We start from the raw sequence: 22,577 nt of genomic DNA, 5'->3' as shown, positions 1-22,577 counted from the left end.
AACCATGACACAAAATACCTAAGGAAAGTGTCAAAGAAAAATTATTGACTTCTAATTGTAATAGAAATACGTCAAGTAGGAAATCTTGGTGTTTGTTCACTAATTTGATTATCTGATTTAAAGCAGAACTTCTGGAAGCTTTTTATCATATCCTGATGCAGTCCCTACAATTGCATGTCAGGTTTAAGGAAAAGGAGCTACTAAAATGGAAATACTACCTCCAGAATAAAGCATACAGTCTTTGTAAGAATAGAGATATTTACTTGTAGTACCTGGTGCTACTTAGCAGTCAGTCTTTAAATCATAAACTTGACTGACTAATACTAAGCATTTAAAAGTTTGTCACATATTTTGGGAGTTTTTGTTTGTTTGTTTGTTTTTGTCACAATGGCATTGAAGGGAATTACTCCTGTCTCTGCACTCAGAAATGACTTCTGGAGGGACTCAGTGGATCATACAGGATGCCAGGGAATAAACATAGGTCAACTGCATGTAAGGCAAGTCTTCTAACTACTGTACTAATTATCTGGCCCAGTATGTCATATATTCTTGATGAATATTTAGATGTGTGAGTGGATATATATCTCTTCCACTTAATATTCCACTTAATAATATAATCAATCATTGTATGGTCACAGAGTAAATTATTTTGGAAAGATACAACTTTAAATTCTATATAGGTTTACTTTTCATTAATAGCCATTTTTAATGGCCTTTTCTCTAAAGCAGAGTTTCTTTACTTTCGAATCAGCCAAACAATTAACAATTTAGAGTACGTAAATAGATAAATGTAATGAAAACAAAATGCAATGTAAAGAACAAAAAGCTAGGAATCCAAAAGAGAAATCTGAGTTTACTGATCTTCTTCATCACAGATACACCCACCAAAAACCTTATTAGGGCAGTAGAAGTATGTTAAACTCCGCAAAAAGGAGGCAGTGTACAAAGGATTTCTTCATGTGCATCACTATTTTAATTTCAAATAAATATCTGGGTCCCTTGGGTTCCCTGTCCCATACAGGTGGCACTGTACTATTTTCTTCAGCTAGGTGTTGAGTGTCACCAGTAGTCCTAAAAATAATTACTGGGACAATGTCATTACTTTGTAGTTTTTCATAGGTGTTTTCATCCTTAAAAAAGCAACATGATCCTAACTGTTTTGAAAACTGCTTCCCAGAAATATAAGGAGAAAACATTTTGGGTTTTGTTTGTTTATATATCTGTTCTGTATCTACCCTTACTCGAGGTAAAAAAAAAAAGAATTTTTTTTTCTTTTTGGGTCACACCCAGCGATGCACAGGGGTTACTCCTGGGTCATGCACTCAGGAATTACCATTGGTGGTAATGGGGACCATATAGGATGCTGGTATTCAAACCCGGGTTGGCCAAGTGCAAGGCAAATGCCCTACCCACTGCGTTATCGCTCCAGCCCTCCAAAAAGAAAATCTTGACCAGACAGAATATCATAATTTGTTTCAAAGAAAAATTCAAGTACAGTTTTCTAAACCTCAGAAATTCTTCTTGGTGAAAGAATCAGACACGAGCTTTCCTATACAAACTCCAAGACCTCCTTCAGCACAATTTAAGATCTTCCTTTTATTTGAATCATTTTTTGAGAGACAGGTCTGAAATAACTGATGATTTCTCTGCCATTTTGTAGCTGGGTAGCATGGAAGCTTTTACCAGCCTGTCTCTCGGTCATAAATGCTTTTTAATGGACAGACATGTGCTTAATAACACAGGCAGCACCTGGATGCTTTAGAGCAAAGTGCCGCTAGGGCCTGTACAATATTAAAACTGCATTTTTGACCTGAGGCCTACAAGTGTCTATATTCCAACATCTCAACGATTAAGAGAGAAGCAGTCTGGTGCCAACTCACATTTTTCTTCTTCAAATAAGGAGGATTGAGGCTTAACTTTTATAACTCTGAACATGAAAAATATTATGTTTCTAAGTGATTAACTCACCTCCATTACTGGAAATCTTATAAATTTTGTAGAAGTACTGTGACTGCACAAATTCACTTGGCTTTTATGATTCTACTGAGTGAATGAGGTCCCTTCCATCTATATGTCTTAATTCCAGGTGGAGACAAAAAAAATTTACTTGATAGCTCCTCAAACTTGTACTAAGGATTTTACATGCACGGTATCACTTAATCACTATAATAGTCTTATGATATGAGATATTATTTTATCTTGTATAGGCAGACACTAAGATGATATCAGGTGATCCATCCCAAACGTGTGCTCCTGGGTTATGCATGGGTTGGACTTAAATCACTTTCATGTAGTTAACAGAATAACTAAACTGGTAAGATGCCAGTTCAGTGGTAACAAAAACTCAGTATCTTTTGTCTTTGTTGCTCCACAGAATTTTTTTAATAATCGTTTTTTCCACTGACAGTTGTCATTTCTGACCTTGTTTCTCTTGTATCCCCTTTCAAACCAGCTGCCCCCTTGTCTTATGCCATAACCCCTATTTAAACAATTTTTATTTGCGATATTTGTTTGTGAGATATGTGATATTTTTTTAATTAGAATAGCCTGTGTCTCCTGGGAAATTGCTCTATTTCACTTTCTTAAATCACTCATTCTAGGCTAAGTATCTGACACTACATGAGAGCCTTCTAGAAAAGCCTTGCAAATAATCTTGAAATGGATGTTTTAAGGTCTGCCAAAGGTTGCATGAGTTAGACTGAAAACAAATATTTCCCATCTGAATCTTGGAATTGACTCATATGACTTACAAAGGCGGTCAAGACTGCCAATGATTTACATGTGGTCTTATGAGTGATGTTGAGCCAGAGTAGATAGCCAGAGTACCCCCTGGATTCTGGATCCATCAAAATAGAGTCATAATGAATGCTGTTTCAAGTTCACAATGTTGCTATAATCAGTTAAAGCACTATGAATGACTCACACTGATTTACACATGGGTAAAAGTTAGAAATTTTATACAGGGTAATAGGATAATAAAGAGAAGACATCTATCATTTATCTATCTATCTATCTGTCTATCTATCTATCATTCTATCATTCTATTGATAGATAAATAGTTTTGGGGCCATACCTGGTGGTGCTCAGGTCTTATTCTTTTCTCTGCACTCAGGGATCACTCCTTCCACAGGTTCAGGGACCATGTGGAATGTTGGAGGTTGACTGCATGCAAGGAAATTGCCTTATCCATTATGCTATCTCTCTATCCCAAAAGGGGGCATATTTTTGATCAGTCTGTCTGACTCCCAGAATCAGAGGTTCAATCATTTATTATTTATTTTCACTAACGATCCCCCATGATCTGATCTGAATTTGACTTTCTGCTGTATTTGTTACTATTGGAAAAAAGCTTATTTGAATTAAAACCCATAATCCAGTAAGGGGTGGCAGCTAAAATTTTGTATTTAACAGTCCAATACAGTTTAATCCAGAATAGATATTGGCTCAAGGTGCATGGATAAGATAAAATTTATTCAAAAAAAAAGATAAAATTTATTCAAACTATAAATTCAGGGCAGCTCTTCAAATAATTTGTTGACTTAAAATCACATCTCAACTCTTTGAATGCCAGCACATAGTCTGATATCAATGAGTACTATGCAAATAAGTAAATGTCCAACTTCTAAAATGGCAAAGTACAGTAGGGAACATAAAGAATGGAGAAGGGAATAGAAAGTTCTACAGTTCAGTGTTGAATAAACAACAGATGTATGAGCCAGAGGACTGAAAAGCATAATTTGTTCCTAACTCTATGCATATCAGAATCTACTTAATTTGCTGGGTAAAAAAAATGATTGAGGGCTGGAGCAATAGCACAGCGGGTAGGGCGTTTGCCTTGTACACAGCCGACCCGGGTTCGATCCCCAGCATCCCATATGGTCCCCTGAGCACCTCCAGGAGTAACTCCTGAGTGCAAAGCCAGGAGTAACCCCTGTGCATCGCTGGGTGAGACCCAAAAAGCAAAAAAAAAAAAATGATTGAGTTTTCTAAATTTCAATTATTTAAGAATCACTTGTAAAATACTTGCCACACTTAGATTCTGCATGTACTAGTAATCAATTGGTATCTTAATTTTTTACCTTAAAATGTATAAAAGACATTATTATTTATTTGAAATAAAAGTTATAGGCTATAATTAGTGCCATGGTAGTATCGCACACAAGGAAACAATAGACGGAAGTCAGACAAATTCAAGATGAAATTGTAGTATAACCACATAACTGCTGTATAATTTAAAAAAGATATTTAACATCATGACTCTTCATTTTCTCACCATTAAAGTGAAAAATAATACACCAATATGCAATTTTCCTTATAGGGTAGCCTATTTCTAGGAGAAACCACGCAAAGTATTCCATACCTGTTTTACTCTATACCATGTCAAATAGTATTATGGAGGACTTCACATTCCCATTTCTTAGATGAACATGTAAAATTAGAAGGAAATTAAAGAATTGCCAAAGGTTGCAAAGCTAAATAGGAATTGATTGTCTTGTTTAATGAGAAAAGAGGAGAAAACTTATCTCTTCAACTGTAATGGGTGTGTGTTTGATAACCCCAAATATTTTAGAGCTGGTTTTGTATCTTTGGGGAAGAAACTCAACATCTGATAACTTGGATGAATAAGAAACTGATAGAGGTATCAGCAGCAGTACCTGTGAGAATTTCAGTTGCATATTCTGTCACTTTCTGAATCACAAGTCTCAGGGTTCCACTCTCCAGGCTCAGCAGCAAAGTCCCGGAGCCCTCAGACAGCTCTGTGGACAGAAGCAGACCATCCTTGTTCCACGTTCGAAACTGGAAACTCACTGAAAGCCCATCAATTTGGGGGGTTCCGGGCAGCAGCAAATAACTGCTGCTAGAGTTGACAAATGTGATGGGAACAATTTGTGGTTCGGAGCAGGAAAAAGTGACATTGCCCTGGAAAACAATAAAAATCAAACATATAAAAGCCATTTTTTATTCGGCAATCTGACAGCTGGTATAAATAACTACCTGGAGTTGACCTTAATTTCCGGATCATTCCACATTCAGCTGAAAGATCTTAAAGGAAAAATAAAACATGTTATGATTGTCCCGCAGACCCTCAAAGATCGTCCCTTGTTTGGTTTTAAAGATCATTGGGCTATCTGCAAAAAGAACCATCAAAGAGTCTCCAAAGGGAAGGAGAATGAGAAGTATGAACAATGCTAAGGAAACAAAGATAGAAAAATAATTGCATACAATCATTCAATTGAATAAGTATGTGCTGCAAGTCAACCACGTGGCAAGAACTAAGATAGGAAATATACATAAAATTCTGTTACAACAAGGAATATGCTATAAAATGAAAGATACCAATCCACTTGGGAGATTTCCAGAAGAGATGACTAAATAAGTGAAAGTTGAAAAGATGTAATACTTTCATGGTAGGGAGTGGGGGAGGAAAAGAATGTGGATGACCTGCCTAGCCTTTCAGCAGATGGCAGAGGTATGCAAAAAGGATTTGGTGAAGTTAGCAGCAAGACATTCCCAGGGAAATACAGGGAACCTGTCATTGCTCAACTTTAAGTGGATCAGGGAAGAACAGCAACCAGGAAGAAAGATGATACAGACAGAAATAATAATAATAATAATAATAATAATAATAATATAAAGAACCTTTTTATTGCTGCCAAAATTATCGATCAACTAAGAAGTAAGGAGACATTTGTCAGACTTTGAATTAATTTTGAGTATTTTAAGAAGCATGGATAGAGATGGGTGGATGAGAAGAATGGATATTACATTTGTAGAAACTAGAACTAGAAAAAAATTGACAGGAAATCTGGTCCAAGTTTACTTGAGGATAAGTAAAATAAGCATTTAAATCATGGCAGCTCTTAGTACCATGTATTTTCACAATCATACATACCTACTCTTCTCTGAAACAAAACTTGACTTTGGGACCTTTCAGGGTACTACAAATTGCTTCAATGGAAAGAAAAAGGGGAAAAATGAGTGAAAAAAAAGAGTTGATAAATAGATTAAGAGATAAAGTCTATTAGGATATACAGATGAGTTGTGTTCAGGAGTAGAGAGTGTATTATGTGTAAAGAAAAGTGACCATGAGCCACGCTGTGGGCGGGGAAGAGAAGAATCATGGGCTTGTGGAGAGCTCATTTTGAGTCACAAAGTAGGGGAAACAAGTGCATAGATTGTCTTTGGATAAAAGTGATACCAGGTTCTGCACTGCGTTGAGGTCTAAGGTGCTCTACAATGTCCTGCCTCCATTTTCCCATCTGCCAACCTAAGGAGTTGGAACCAGAAAGAGCAGAGGTGGTCTATGACTGATTGCTATGACTTTGGGGTGTATCCACACCTATTAGAATGTGGAATCACATTGACACCAAATGGCAGCCCTCAAACTTATCCAGGCAATCAATTTGCATCATCACTAGGGTAACCTGTCCCATAAACACACTTCCAGTCTTCCTCTTTTTGCCAGAATTGTATTTTTCAGTCCTCTGAATCTACCCCCAAACTATCTTATTTTCAGGCTTCATGAGCATTTCTCCTCTCCATTATCTTAGGCATTTCCAAATCCTCAACATTCTTAAGGTGCTGCCACTTCTATAACTCTCTAGGGTATATTATGGAGTATTATTATATATTCTATGGTATATAATATAGTACTGTGTATAGGCCATCCCATTGTCTATAAATTTATGAACCATCCTGTGTTCTCCCTGGAGTAACAGGCTGTTCATCATGCTTTGATATGCATCTAGGTGGTCCTGTTAACCTAGAAGATTCTCATCAATCACAAATCATGTGCCAGAGATGGAACTCAGGACACCTAGATGACTCTGATGATACAAGTCCTTGAAGTCCAGCAGAAAGAGAGAGGGGAGAAAAAGAAAAAAGAATAAATGAAGGGAAAAGGAAAATAGTTTTAAACTGTGGGCTGTTTGGCCACTCTGTTATAAGAAGATCTGAGATCATTTATCAGAGCAAACCATTAGGTCAGAGGTAAGAATCAGAGAAATAGTACAGGGTTAAAGCACTTGCTTTTTGTGGGATAACTCCCATGTTTTGTCCTGGGTATTGCATGTGGTCCCTTGGCACTGCTGAACTTATTTCTTAGCCCAGAGTCAGGAGTAACCTCTGAATATATCTGGGTATAGCCCAACCCTTCTCCCTACCCCAACCAGTAAATAAATAAACAAATTAAATAAACATTTTTGGCTTAAAAAAAGTAAAATGACTGAATTAATTTGAAAAACTGAGGCAGAGAAGGTAGAAGAGGAACAATATGGTAGGTTGAGGATGGGTGTGTCAAGTCTACTTGACTAGTCTACTCTCAGTGCACAGAGAAAGGTGACTGCAAAGTCTAGATTACTACTTTCTTTGGGATTAGAGTGGAATAAAAATTTATAATCAATGCTTTTGCCTTAGGAGAAACATAGGGTTTTGTTTGTTTGTTTGTTTTGTTCTATTTAGGATCTGAAGGGAGATCGTACTACCAGCCTGAAGTTATGGTTACCTTCATTAGTTTCAGATTTTTTCAAATGTACCACATTCAAAGATTATATTTCTCTGCCAAGCTCCTATTTACAAAGCATTTTCATTGTGGGTGTTTGTTTTGTTTCTAATCATCACACAGACATCACAACACCCTGGTGGGTAAAAAAAAATAAAGAGAGCAATGCAAGGCTGAGTTTCAATCATGAGGCGTCAAGCAAAGGCAATCAAGCGTTTATAAGCTGGGAGAAAATGATCTTTATTCAATCTAAATTATGGTGAAAGACTCCAAAGCCAGTTCTCGATTTTTCCAAATGAGTACAACCATTTCTAATTTGATTTGTCTGAAGACTACCAGTAATGACTGGCATGTTATCAGCAAATGTAGGAGAAATTCTGCCCTATGAACCAAACTGTCTTTCAGAATCCCCAACTCAGGGAGAAGAGGGGACAGCATTAACATATTCATTCAGCAAATTCTTATTAAGTAGTTTATATGGATCTGGCTCAGACCGAGAGCCAAGGATACAATCCAAGGTGCCCATCAATATTTTGAATTTCACAATGATAATGAAACATGGGGGCTGGAGCAATAGCACAGCGGGTAGGGCATTTTCCTTACATGCAGCCGATCTGAATTCGATTCCTCTGCCCCTCACGGAGAGCCAGCAAGGTACTGAGAGTATCCCGCCCACACGGCAGAGCCAGACAAGATCCGCGTGGTGTATGTGATATGCCAAAAACAGTAACAAGTCTCACAATGGAGACGTTATTGGTGCCCACTCCAGCAAATGGATGAGCAACGGGATGACAGTGATACAGTGATACAGTGAATGAAACATGGAGCATGTTTTCACAGCATGTGACTTGAAAATCGTTTTTTTGGGGGGCATCATTTGACAGGGATTTATAAATTTTAATTTATGTTTAGGAGAATGAGAAGAAAGACATTGGATTGAGAACAGGATTGGGGTGAAAGATAAGAAAGCAAGAGGGCAAACATTGGGAAGAAAGGCATGGTGAATTTTTGGAATTTAATGGAATTTAGCTAAATGTTAGGCATTGCATTTTCTCCATAAAAGGGGGATTTCAAAGACACAGACTATGTTCCTGGGGAATTCAGTTTTAGACAAACGGGAAAGAAGAATCTTTCATTTTGGCGGGAATGCAACATTTACTGTTAAGCAATATGGGTAGTCTGGCAGGTCTCACCTGGCCTCGTCTTCTAACGTCCCACAGAGCTGCAGGCACCAGAAAAGAGAGGCCACTGGTCTGAGAAACTATTATGAGTCTGCCTCACTTTGGCACTCCCAAGCCTACTACCTACCTGTTTCAGCAACTTGGTTCTAGCTTTATCAGTTTTGGATTCCCTTTTCCTTCCCTATATTTCATACAATTCCCTTGTAGATCAAAGATGAATATACCACCTGAGTTTCTTATTTTTGCAAATAATAGTTTTCTTTCACATAAAGATAAAACTCAGGTTGGTAGGTGGGTGTGTTGGAAGTTGGGGATTGGAGAAAAGAAAAATCAAACTCATGAACTAGGGATGTAACTCAGTGGTAGAGCACTTGCTTTGTGTGTGAGAAGCTCCAAGATTGATTTCTGACACCACATGGGCTCCTAAGTACTGTCAGGAGTGAACCCCCAGCACTAAACCAAGAGTAGTCTCCTAGCATCACTGGGAATGACCCCAAAACAAATAAACAACAACAACAAAAGCAGAACCAACTGAAGCTATTAAAATGAGTACAAACAAATGATTAAACTAATAGTCTCTTCATATTAAAGTAGAACATAAAGCCAGAAATTTAAATTCAGTACTTTAATTTCTGTTTTAAAATATTGTGCAAAGTTATTGAAAATAAGAATCAGAAAGCTTAAGAATATCAATAATCCCTTTCAAAACTTTGCCTTCACTTTTAGAAATATATTTTGGGAAATAATCTGAAATTGGGCCAAGATTTATGCACTAAACCATGTTATTTATAACAATGCAAAACTGGATCTAAACCTAAATAATAACTATGTAAATTTTAGCATATCCATTAAGCTATACTCTTTTGTATCTCATGTTTTAGGTAAGCATGACACTTCACTTATGAATCAAATAAATATACCTACTGAAATACATAATTATAGAAATAGTTTATTAACTACTTTTTGGTTGGTAGTGGGGAAATTTATTTACATAATTAAAACTTCAATCATTTTCAATTCATTAACATAAAGAAGTATAAAATTTAAAGTATACATTTTAATTAGTTGTAAAGGTTTGTCTTTATTTAGATGATTGTGCCAACTTAGTCAAGATTAGTAACTGCTCTCAAGAGCATTTATATGTATTGTTGAGAGAAAGAAACAATAGAGCTGATACAATATCATCATAACAGCTGGATATGAAATCCATTGACCATGAATCATTGGTGATTCCTATGATTCAAGTGATACCCACTCCTGAATAATCTCAAAATTAATAGTCTCCTTTACTACAATATTTAGTGATGAGTCTGATTACTGATATTTCTCTACGTTCACACAGCCAAAAGGTTGATGCTGTTAAGGATTTCATAATTACAGGTGAAGATCACTAAGTATAGAAAGGATCATAATCTTACAGATCCTGAGAATCATTTTTGTTATAATCATTTATTATACACTTACACCAATGGCTATTAACAATGGATGTTGTTTAATATCTTCCTCCATGACAATTGACACTACACCTGTCTCTTCTTAAAAGACATCCACCTATGTTTGGGAAGTGAGTACAGGGTTTTGCAAACATATGTCTAACCTAAGGTCTATCCCTGGCACCACGTGGCCCCCTGAATTTTACCAGACATAACTCTGGGGACCCTGCAATTGCAGGCCACAAGCAGCACCACACTTGGGCACAAGCACTGAACTGCCAACCCAGTTGCTGAGCAATGCTGGGAGGGACTCCAGACTTCTTTTTCATCTAAGTGGACAGAGATCATTCATGCACAGAGCTATTCAGCATTTTGTTGATCACAATTTTCTAAATGCAATTTTACTTTTGTTAAAAGTTAGTGACCTGATTAGAGCAAAATATAAGACCTAAAAAAAGCATACTACAGCAGTTAAAACTGAATTTGGAATTAGAAGAACCAGGAATGCAGAACAGCTGATCATATGCAAGTAAAATCTATTTTATAAGTTGTCAAATAGCTATGCATTCCTTCAAATTATCTCAAAGATTAAAAATTAAATATGAAAATCATTTGACAAACGTTGGCACATACTAAAATTTTTCAATGAGTTACATTTGCTTCAGATGATATTGATAACAAGGAGGAAAAAGATTAGAAATAAGAATATTCCTTTTACAAATAAAACTAGGAGCTAGAAAGAGCATACACAGGGGAAGTTATTGCAAGTGGCCTACTCAGGCTACTTAGTGACACTGGCAACCCATACGGTCCTCTGAGCCCCATCAGGTGTGATCTCTGAGCTCAGTGCCAGGAGTAAGATTGGTGTGCCCACAAACCCAAAAATAATAAAAATAAATTAAAAGAAAAGTAGAGGATCAGAGAGATAGTATGAAAGGTTAAGGACTTTGCCTTGCATGCAGCCATCCACAGTTCAATCCCCAGCATGACATATGGTTACCAGGAGTGATCCCTGAGCATTAGAGTAACAATTGAGCACCTCTGCGTATGGCCCAAACTTTGATGGAAAATAAACGCATTTGATAGTAATATAGATTATTTCTTTTTTCTACTTTCCTTTTTTCTATAATTTTTACATATCAATTTAATTGACTAATGAGAATTAAACATCATTTTTTAAAAAATGGTTAATAGTTTGGGCTGGAGCAGTAGCACAGCGTCAAGGCATTTGCCTTGCACGTGGCTGACCCGGGTTTGATTCCTATGCCCCTCTCAGAGAGTCTGGGAAGCTACCAAGAGTATCTCGCCCACACAGCAGACCCTGGCAAGCTACCTGTGGCATAGCTGATATGCCAAAAACAGTAACAACAAGTCTCAAAATGGAGACATTACGGCTGCCTGCTCGAGCAAATTGATGAGCAATGGGATGACAGTGACAGTGACAGTGAGTTAATAGTTTCTATGTTCATTATATGCATGGAAAGATCTAGGGTGCTTGGCAACCCTAATTATCTCACATTTGAAACATGGGGTAACATATTCCTATAGAGCATAAGAGAGTTGCAAGCTTATTTGGATCACATGCTATAGATTGCCAAAGCCTATATATATAGCTTTAATTTTATGAGTTATGAAAAGAGAATCTAGAAGCTCATGTTATTTTGTTAGGCTAACGTCGAACAATCACATACTAAATTACTAAATGTCTAATAAAATGTATGTGCTTTTTAATCTACAGAAAGAAGATGGAATAATTGCTATTATTCTAGGATAGAGTATTATATTTAGCAATGTATTATATTTTGGTGAAAAGCATTTATCAAAGCCTGTTTATTAAACTAAGGACATCCTCTGAGGTTGTATGATTTTCCATTCACCTTGGCTGGCATTCAGTGGTCCATCTTCAAAATCCAGTTCTCACTTGTTGTACTTATAGTGTTCTGTACAACTATGTCCACAAGCTTCTCCCATGTCACATTTATAACTAAGGTAAATTAGATATTCCTCACCCCCAGATGTATTTAAACAAAAGATTTATATCAGAGACATCAAATTTGGGCTTACAAAGCTAAATGTGTACTCTTCACCTGGTTCTTGATTTCAATCACTTTCTTTAAGATTTATTCAACCTTTCAGCTCTTATTTCAAATCACCACTAACTTTTTTAAAGAATAGAACATGTACTTTGGCACTAGTTTATACCAATGCACTGAGGACAAATATGTATGCACTTCAAACGATATGCTTTCTATATTGAAACAAGACACAGATTGGACCTGTTACAGCATCAGAGAGGAAATGACTGGCCACCACTTGGGAGAATGGATAAGTCTGTTGACCAATTTAGGAGTAAAATAATGAGTTAAATTAACAAATAAAAGTGTAGAAACAAACAAGTGACAAGGCAAGAAAACTAGTTAAATGCAGAAAAGCAGATGTGGGAATAAATATATCAGTGAAATACAATGATTACTTGTGAGAATTTGAGCACAAAGTGTATATTGTATGGGCATTCCAAATGCAAGTATATCCAGACTACAGATATATTGTATACTAACCTACTTAGTACTGAAATAACCTTTTTTAAAATTTATTCTTTTATTGAATCACCATGTGAAAAGTTACAAAGCTTTCAGATTTAAGTCTCAGTTATACAATGCTCGAACACCCATCCCTTCATCAGTGTACATATTCCACCACCAAGAATCACAGTATACCTCCCCCCATCCCCCTCACCTCCCCAGCCCCCCACCCCGCATGTGTAACTGGTAAATTTCACTTTACTTTCACTTTACTTTGATTACATTCAATACTGAAATAACCTTTTTACATTATATGAGAAACTAAATTATTGCAATTAAGGTTGACCAACAAGAAGTTGTGGTCTCATAATTTTCTATTAACTAAATATGATACTGAAAGGTAAAATAATTGACATTTTACTATGTACAAGATCCCAGATATGTATCTAATTTTTTTCATTTTACTAATTATGATGTAGTAATGCTATCATTTTCTCTTTACTTTTAGGGTTTTGAACATGCCAGTTTTCTTCAAGGCTCATTCCTAGCTATGAGCTCAGGAATCACTTCTGGCAGGGCTGAAAGTATTTTCTTAGGTGCCAAGTATTGAATCAGAGTCAGCTGCATGCAAGGCTAGCACTTTACCTACTGTATTGTCTCTCCAGCCCCTAAGACAATTCATTACTAAGTCAGTGCCAAGAAAACAAATTAAATTGTAGACGTGTGTTTTCCCAATTATCCATATTTTATATTAACAAAGTGCCTTTAACTTTTAGTATAGTTCTTAAAAAGAGTTTTGAGATTGTGTTATTAGGCTTTCTTAAAGGCATCATGATTCAGAATAATGTTAATAGTAATGTGATCAGACATATAATGTTACTCTGCCATCCCATAGTGTCTGTGTCCTTCCATCACTGTCTTTTGATCCCTTTTCATTCCCTTGCCTCTTAGCAGACTTAGTTTTATAGGCCAACTCTCAGATTCTGTTTTCTTTAGCCATATTGTATTCCCTTATTTGTTGAGAAATCATATGTTTTATTATATTCTTTTTCATTTGACTGGCTTCACCCAGCACAATAGCCTCCACTTACAACAATGTAGTTGCAAATTACAGGATTTCACTTTTCCTTATAGCAAAATACTATACCAATGTTTATAAATACTACAATTTTATTATCTACTCATCTTTTCTTAGTACTTGAGTTCTTCCCAGATCTTTGCTACTGTGAATAGTGTTGCAATGGATATAGATATAAAAGAAAAAAATTAATTCACATCATTGGGCCCACAGGATAGATGCTAGAAAGTGGAATTGTTGAGTCACTAAGTCTAATTATAAATTTTGTTGGAGTCTCAATATTATTTTTCCTAAAGGCTGAACCAGAAAACATTGCTCCCAACCGTGATTGAGCGTTTGTTCTTTCCCACATCTCCAGTAGCTTGATTTCGTTCCATCTATTTTGATGTATACCAATCCCATTGGTGTGAGGTTGGGTTTGCATTTATCTAACAATAGGTGTTGAAGAACAGATCATGAACCAAATGCTGCTAATGGAGCTATAAAGCTTCCAGGATTGCAAAGAAAACACTGGAAAAATTAAATGGAAGACTTTTATTTTCCAAACTTTAAATTATATTATAAACCTATAGCAAACAAAACTTTGTGGTACTAGAAATAAAATAGACTCTCAGACCAATGTAATAAAATTGATAGCCTAGAGACAAACCTTTAGGTACAAGGGAAATTAATCTTTGACAATGAACTTAGTTTGATAAAGTGGAGCCAGGAAAATCTCTGCAGTCAATGATGTTGAGATTGTACCACATAGCAAAATTTTAAAAAAATAGAAAAAAAAGAAGGAAAGAAAAAAAACCAGTCTGGATCTATGTTTTACACCACACATAAATAATTGGTTAAAATGGATTAAAGGGAGCCCAGAGTGATAGTACACTGAATAGGGTGTGTGCCTTCCACACAGCCAACCCAAGTTCAATCCTCAGCATCCCATATAATCCGCAAGCACTGCCAGGAGTAATTTCTGAGTGTAGAGTCAGAAATAACCCTTGAGCATTGCTGGGTGTGACCCAAAAATAAATAAAAAATATGAATAAAAGACCTCAATCTCACGGGCCTGAGATAATAGTACAGAAGTAAGAGTGCTTCCTCCATGCACAGTTATATTAAGTGATTACTCAATATTATACCTGGGCATATAATATGTATCGAATAAAACATAGGCAAATATTTTTATGTTATTTTCTCCAGAGGCATCTTCAATGATACAATGCTATTGTTTAAGAAAACAAAAGCAAAAATAAACAAATTCAACAACATCAAATTAAGAAGCTTCTGCCCTGTGAAAGAAATGATGACTAGAATAAACACACACTCCTCTGAGAGGGAGAAAATATTTCTCCACCACACATCTGACAAAGGGCTAATATCCAAGATTTATAAAGCACTCACAAAACGTACCAAACAGGAAAAAAAAACAACAACCCCATAAATATATAGAGAGGCTCAAAAAGATAGATACTAATGGCCAATAGGTACATGAAAAAATACTCCATATCCATTTCTAAATTTCCACCGCAAAGCCACCCATCTCGCCCTAGATTTTTAATAATGCAGTTGAACCCTGTAACATTTTCCTTTTATTGGTTGCACAATGTCAGACTTTGTCAGTAGAGGTCACTAAGGACCCTCTACAGGGTGGAAGCTCCCACAGATACTCTGGGACCTAGTCCTCCACTGTTGGTTGAGAGATGACACTCTGTCATCACAAATTGGGCCAACAACTCACCTGGCCCACATTCTCGCCTCTGATGGCAGCTTCTACACGAAGCTCCGTGTCTCTCCCTAATACTATTTTGCTATGCATAAACTCTTTCTTTTCTAGGTAATTATATACTTTGTAAAAAGATATGATTCTTATCCTTGGAGGCAGTTAGGGGGAACTTTCCAAGACCCTAAGACCCTTCATTCACTTGCTGTATTCTGAACCTCTTACAGTCACCTTGTACACAATTTAATTATTAATAGTCATCCACAAGTTCACAAGGTTTTATGTTTGTTTCTTTTCAAACAACCATGACATTGACATAGATACCCCTCTCAGTCATATCATTAAATAGCACTGTAGCATTGTCATCCCGTTGTTCATCCATTTGCTCAAGCACGCACCAGTAATGTCTCCATTGTGAGACTTGTTGTTACTACTTTTGGCATATTGAATATGCCATGGGTAGCTTGCCAGGCTCTTGGTAGTCTCGGTAGCTTGCTGTGCTCTCTGATAGGGATGGAAGAATTGAACCCAGGACAGCCGCATGCAAGGCCAATTCCCTACCTACTGTGCTATCACTCCAGTCTGTACATAATTAAATAATTAGATAAATTAAATTTAATAATTAAATAAATTAAATTTAAATTTAAATTAAATAAAGCGTTTATCAGAATACTGCCCAGCTTTTATCACAAAAGAGATCTCGTAGCACATACTGTTTCATTAGGAATGGGCATACAATAAGGGATATTTCAGATTATCAGTAATTTGTGAATATAGAGGGAAAATGTCACATTTTTACTATTTTTCTAATCTAAAATTTTATCTGGAGTCCTTGACCTGTCACCCATGATAGACTTTAGGAGAACTATGCATTCCCAAAACGGTATTCAAAATAGAATGTGTCTACAGTATTCATTATTGTATTAAAATAATATATTTTCCCATGAGATCTTAATGATCTTTGATCTAAAAACCTTAATGTTTTATTGACAAAAGGCCATTTAGAGTTTAGGATAGACATAACCATAGGAGTGTGGAGTTTATGGGGAACTTGAAATGAGTAATGGTCAGCAAAGTGAGGCAATAAAAATAATTATGATTTTATTTGCTATTACTGGCTCAATATATAAAAATACTAAAAGCCACTATACATATAAAAGTAGGTATTCACTCTAACTTGTAGATGCAGATGCTGAAGCATGAAGAGGTTAAATAACTTTCTTGAGATTCTATATTTATTTTGGCTAATGTTGGATTTTTCTCTTCCAAAGAGCATATAGTTCTTCAACATATATTGCTTTCATCACTATATATTTCCTGACTGATACAGAAAAACACATTGAGTTTGTGAAATTATAAAAAAAATTAGGAAGATGTGATTGATTTTGTTAAAGAACTAAAGTAAAATAAAACATTGGTTTTAGGAAATGATTATTTTCTCAAAAAATCACAATATAAAAAGTTTTAGAGGAGGATATGTATATTATTTATTCCAGGAGCAGCCCTTAGTATAGATCTGGCTGAAAAAAAAAACTAGTAATGGTGAGAAACTGTAGACTATACACATTTTAATATTGGAAGAGATTATTATAACAAGCTCAAATCCCCAACAGAAAAGTTATTCATCTACATTGTAGGAGTAGGTGTCTCTGGCCATAGAAGGCTAAATTTGAGGGAAAGACAGTTAATATCTAACCAGAGTTCTTAACCATCCTGTTTAAACCAGGAGAAACCCTGGACCCAACATATGAGGAAACGGACATCTTCTTCTCACCAAAGTTAATTATTCTTTCTCTAACGCTCTTATGTTGCAAGAGATATCAAAGAGAGATTTATCTGGCAATTGAAAAAATGACATAAGGGCCTTTTCTGAAACACCTCACTGGTCTTCAATTCTCAAGCAAGCAGTGTTATTCATGGATCTTCTTCCCAGCCTTGATTTTTTCCCTCACTTTTGGCAAGAAGTAATTCAAGGCTCTCAGGGGAAAAAAAATAGATGTATAATAAAAATGAATAAAAGCTGATGTGTGGTACTTTCTAGAATAGGAGGAAGAAGACTATGAATGGCACAGCCGTTGGCTATATATCATTGACTTTCTGTATTCCTGGGCATAAAGTATCTTTTAGTATATATAAAGTGTGGATGATAATGTTACCCCTGCATGCCTCTCATAGATATTTCAGGGACAGAAGAACAAATGTAACAAAGGGTCCATCTGTCTTCTCTCCTTTTACTTCCTTTCAGATATTAACATGGTGATTTGTAGCATTGTCTATAGGATAACCGTCTGAAACATGACTTCTTCCAACAAATGGGTAATCCTCATTGCTAATATTGAAAACAAGCATTAAAAATATTAGTGTTAGTAGTTAAAAGGTTTCCAAAGGACAGAAAATTTGAGAAGATTTTTACTTAGCTAATTCTTTTTAAAGGCATTTGGATACTAAAGGAAAGTGAAAGCATGAAGTGAAAGGGATAGGATTAGCAGTTTTTTTGGTGCAGACTTTAAATAACATGGAGTAATATAGCATAAAGAAAAAAACATGATGGTGACCCAGTAATCTCAATGTCTATTGATTAGTTGTAAATTCAGGAAAAATGTGTTATTTTTATATTACTTTTAGCAATCAAACTGAAGCAACTATTCTTTTTTCCTTTTTGTGCGTGTGGAGGGGGTGGGGGGAGGCATCACACTGGCAGTGCTCTGGGAATACTCCTGGTTATGTACTCAAATATTATCCTGGAGGTTCTGGGGAATCAAATTAGGTGCCAAGCATTAAATCTAGGTAGGTCACAAGCAGACCAAATGTCTTATCGGCTGTGTTATCATCTGGTCCAAAGCAATTCAAATTTTTGAAAACCTTATGTAAACTATGAATAACCAAATTAATATGCATATAAAATTTACAAATAAAGAGATATAAATTTTCAATAAACAAATTTAAAGCCACATCCAATATTTTAGAAAGCATGAACTGTTGAAAGCAGGACATAAAATTATCAATAATATTTGTTTTTTGTTGAGGCAGGAAAAAATACTTTGTCTTGCATATAGCCAATGCAAGTTTGCTATCAGGCACCATGATGTCCACTGAGCAACACTAGGATTGATTCCTGAATGCAGAGCCAGGGATAATCCCTGAGTTTTACCAGGTGTGGCCCCAAAGAAAAACAAGCAGAAAGTTGGTCTATAGTAAGAATGACAGTTCGCAAGATCTCTCAGGATGGGAGATGTGCGCAGAATGTAGATAAGCGACCAAACACGATGGCCTCTCAGTATCTGTATTGCAAACCATGATGCCCAAAAGTAGTGAGAAATTTCCATAAGGAAATTGTCTGCCACCTGGGGCGGGTGGGGGTGCTGTCGGGAGGGATACTGGGAACACTGATTCTGGAAAATGCTCATTGGTGGAGGGATGTGTGTTCAATCATTGTATGACTGAAATTCAATCATAAGCTTTGCATTTCACGGTGATTCAATAAAAATATAAATAAATAAACAAACAGAAGAGTAGATATTAACAATGCTGGTCTATGTTATAAAATAAATATTTAAAACATGAAAATGAAATTCATAGAAATGAGAATGGTATTTTACTCTATGACTGGTCTGGGTATTCTGTATGATCCAAAGAAATGTGAATAATCATATTAAAGTATTTTTAAAATTTTAAAGTTGTTATTAATAAATATAATTATTTCCTAGTGGAAATGAAGTTCAGAGATTAAAGCATTTGTATTGCATGCCACTGATCCAGATTTGATTCCCAACACGGCACATAGTTCCCTCAAAATGACCAACATACACTCTGAGCAGAGACCAAGGAGTGAGCCATAAACACTAGCATGGATAACTCAATAAATAAATAAAATGCTTCAGATAAGCTAAAAGAATTCTTACCTTAGTAAAAAAAAATTACCACAGACTTCACGAAGAACAATTTTTAATTAGGATGGACATTGTATTGCCAGCAGGTAGGGTGTTTGCTTTGCATGAGGCCGACTCTGATTCGATTCCTCCACCCCTTTCAGCGTGCCCAGCACGCTACTGAGAGTTATTCTGCCCACACGGCAGAGCCTGGCAAGCTACCCATCACGTATTCTATATGCCAAAACCAGTAACAACAAGTCTTACAATGAGACGTTACTGGTGCCCGCTGGAGCAAATTAATGAACAACTATATATGACAGTGCTACAGTGCTGCAGCATTTTAATTTTAAATTATGTATTCCTTATATGATGTAAGTAATTTCAATTTGTCTTAATTTTTATATAGCAGTTTTGACATCTTTGAAAGATAAGTATTTGGAAATTACTTTTTTGGACTATCAGAGGCAGACAACATAGAAACAGGTGATGTGAATGTCAGGCTGGTTAATTGACATTGAAAAAGAGTAGGAATGTGGAGAGTCAGTGTAGATATGTCAGCTGCTTTTTTTTCCAAACAATTATTCCATCAAGTGAAAGATCTATTTATCACAGAACATACAAAGATGAAACATGATCCCAGTGACAAACTAAAGAGATTATAGGCTTCACTAGATATGAGAATTTTCTTCTATTTTTTTCCTTTTTTTTTTTTCTTTTCGGGTCACACCCAGAGATACACAGGGATTACTCCTGGCAGTGCTGGGGAACCATATGGAATGCTGGGAATCGAAACTGGTTTGGCGGCATGCAAGGCACACACCCTACACACTGTGCTATCACTCCAGCCCCAATATGAGAGTTTTATCTAAGCAATTTTCATGAACTGTTGGGTAATATACAGAGAGAACAAAGACTTGTTACAATACATATGTATATGCATGTTTGTGAGTACACATGTGCATGTAACTAAATAGATGTGAATGTATGTGATCATATGTGTAGATTTTAATTATGCTGATCTCTAGGTGTGTTTCAAATCTCCAAGGAACAATAATTACACTCAGTGATTTGCAAGGCAACAGAGAAGTAATCAGATAAATAAACTTCACGAGATTCCACTACTGTTACTTAGCCAACATCATAGATCAAAAACCATGGAATGCATCTTTTTAAATATCTTATAAAGGAGGCTATCACTTGATCAAACCCAGACTGCACAGACTAATTGAATTTTTCAAAGAAATGAATTGATAAGATTAAACATATAGACTGGAAACCAACTAATAACTTCTTTTTTGGAGTGAGCTAAACATCAAATTGAATAAGTATAAATCAAGCTATTTCTAAAGCAGTTTTTGTTATGTGCTAGAGTCATAGAATTTAAAAACTGCATCAGGTTTATGAACTGTCTACTTAAGATCATAAAGAACATGGACGAATAAAACGACAAAGTTTAAGTGAATTAATATAAATTTTATTGAATAGTGCCCCAATTTATTTAATATTGTTCCATAGGTATTTACCATGGACACTGAATTGTGATCAGTGAGTTCTTGATCTATATAATAAATACTACTTTGAGATAGACATTATCATTACCCAGATTTTTCATATTTAATATCACTTATTAGTCTTATGGACTGGAGTGATAGCACAGCAGGTAGGGCGTTTGCCTTGCACGTGGCCGACCCAAGTTCAATTCCTCCGTCCCACACAGAGAGCCCAGCAAGCTACTGAGAGTATCTTGCCCACACGGCAGAGCCTGTTAAGCTATTTGTGGCATATTCAATATGCCAAAAACAGTAACAAGTCTCACCAGGGAGACGTTACTGGTGCCCACTTGAGCATATCAATGAGCAATGTGATGACAGTGACAGTGACAATATCACTTATCCATATTGAGCCTCCATGATGGATAACACTTTGAGGTAAGTATTAACACTTTGAGGTAAAGCCCATTTTACATATAAAAATACTGAGGTTTGATAACTGCCCAAGTCTTATAACAAAGTTGTCCATGAAGCATAACAAGAAATCATTTTGATTTTTTAAAGTAATTTTACCTACTTAAAATAGATTTGAAAGTATTATTTGGATCTGAATACATTATTATTATTATAACTATTATTATTTGTTTGAGGCTGTACCTGGCTGTGCTCCAGGCTTACTTATGATTCTCCACTCAAGAATGACTCTTGGCACGGCTCAGGAAACACTATGTGGGGCCCAAGATCGATACCACGTCAGCCATGTGCAAGGTAAACTCTCACTGTACTATCTCTGGCTCATGAAAGTATCATTTTAAGTGCTTAGTATTGGTCATAACCCACCCAATTACTTGATGTCAATTATTTGAATCCAAAGACACAAAAGAAAATTGACATAATCAATTTTAACACCCAAACTAATAAAAGCCAATTGTAAAACAACTATTTAACCATATTAAAAGTAAAGGTACATGAGCATTTTTACTATAGTTTTCTTTTAAATGAAAAAAACTATCTTAATAACTTAAAATGAAGTGGCGTACACTTCACTTTGACACTAAGATAATCCTGTCTCTCCTGGCTTTCTTGAACAGGGCTTGTAACACCCAGGAAATTTAAAAAGTGCTGAAAAAAGCCATCATTCCTTATGAAGGGTAAGGTATGAAATTAATCATTTTCAAGAAACTAGCAAGGCAATCTATTTCTTATATTGCATAAGTAATAATTCACATTACAGGTACTGTACACACACTTCAATGGGCCATTTACTTTCTGATTGTTTATTATATGGCCTGTATTAGCATAGGATGGAAGATTTGAGGAAGAATAGTGAGGTATTTTTTATGTCTACTTTAAGCTGTTATTTTTACTGCATTGAAGGTTGTGGAGGATCATCTTGTAGTCAAATCGAGCTATAAAGACAAAATTAAATTATCCCCATGAAACAGCTGGCAAATGCTCAGAGAGTGGGCAGGTCCCACAAAAATAAATAAATAACATAAAAAAGAAAGATAAATTGCAATTCGGATGCTGCCTGAGTTCAACTTGCTGCCATTTCCTTCTGTATGTAACTAAGGCTGGTGTTTCCTCAGATTCGTCACTAGGAATATATATGTATTAACATACATGTGCTACCTAATTTGTTTATACCTTTAATATCTTGCTATACTTTGATTCAATAAATGTGAGTATTTCTGATGATGCAATCATTTTAAAAACATCTGAAAAAAGGACAGAATCCCCAGTACTTCCAATATCCTTACTTAGCACTGTGGTGACTTAGTGACACGATGCA

The 22,577-nt window shown here is 35.9% G+C and overlaps 1 protein-coding gene across 1 annotated transcript in view; it reads right to left on the bottom strand.

The window, feature by feature from the left end:
* The window catches only part of CNTNAP5 (contactin associated protein family member 5), a 932,137-nt gene that overhangs the window by 410,815 nt on the left and 498,745 nt on the right, over window positions 1-22,577 (bottom strand). Inside the window, exon 8 of the mRNA XM_055120538.1 lies at window positions 4,656-4,920. Within this exon, the coding sequence (XP_054976513.1) occupies window positions 4,656-4,920 (265 nt within the window). The remainder of the gene's footprint in view (window positions 1-4,655; window positions 4,921-22,577) is intronic.

Source organism: Sorex araneus, chromosome X (genome assembly GCF_027595985.1).
Source record: "Sorex araneus isolate mSorAra2 chromosome X, mSorAra2.pri, whole genome shotgun sequence".
NCBI lineage: Eukaryota > Metazoa > Chordata > Mammalia > Eulipotyphla > Soricidae > Sorex > Sorex araneus.
The sequence above is the reverse complement of the archived record's forward strand: the minus strand, read 5'-3'. Positions and strand labels throughout refer to the sequence as shown.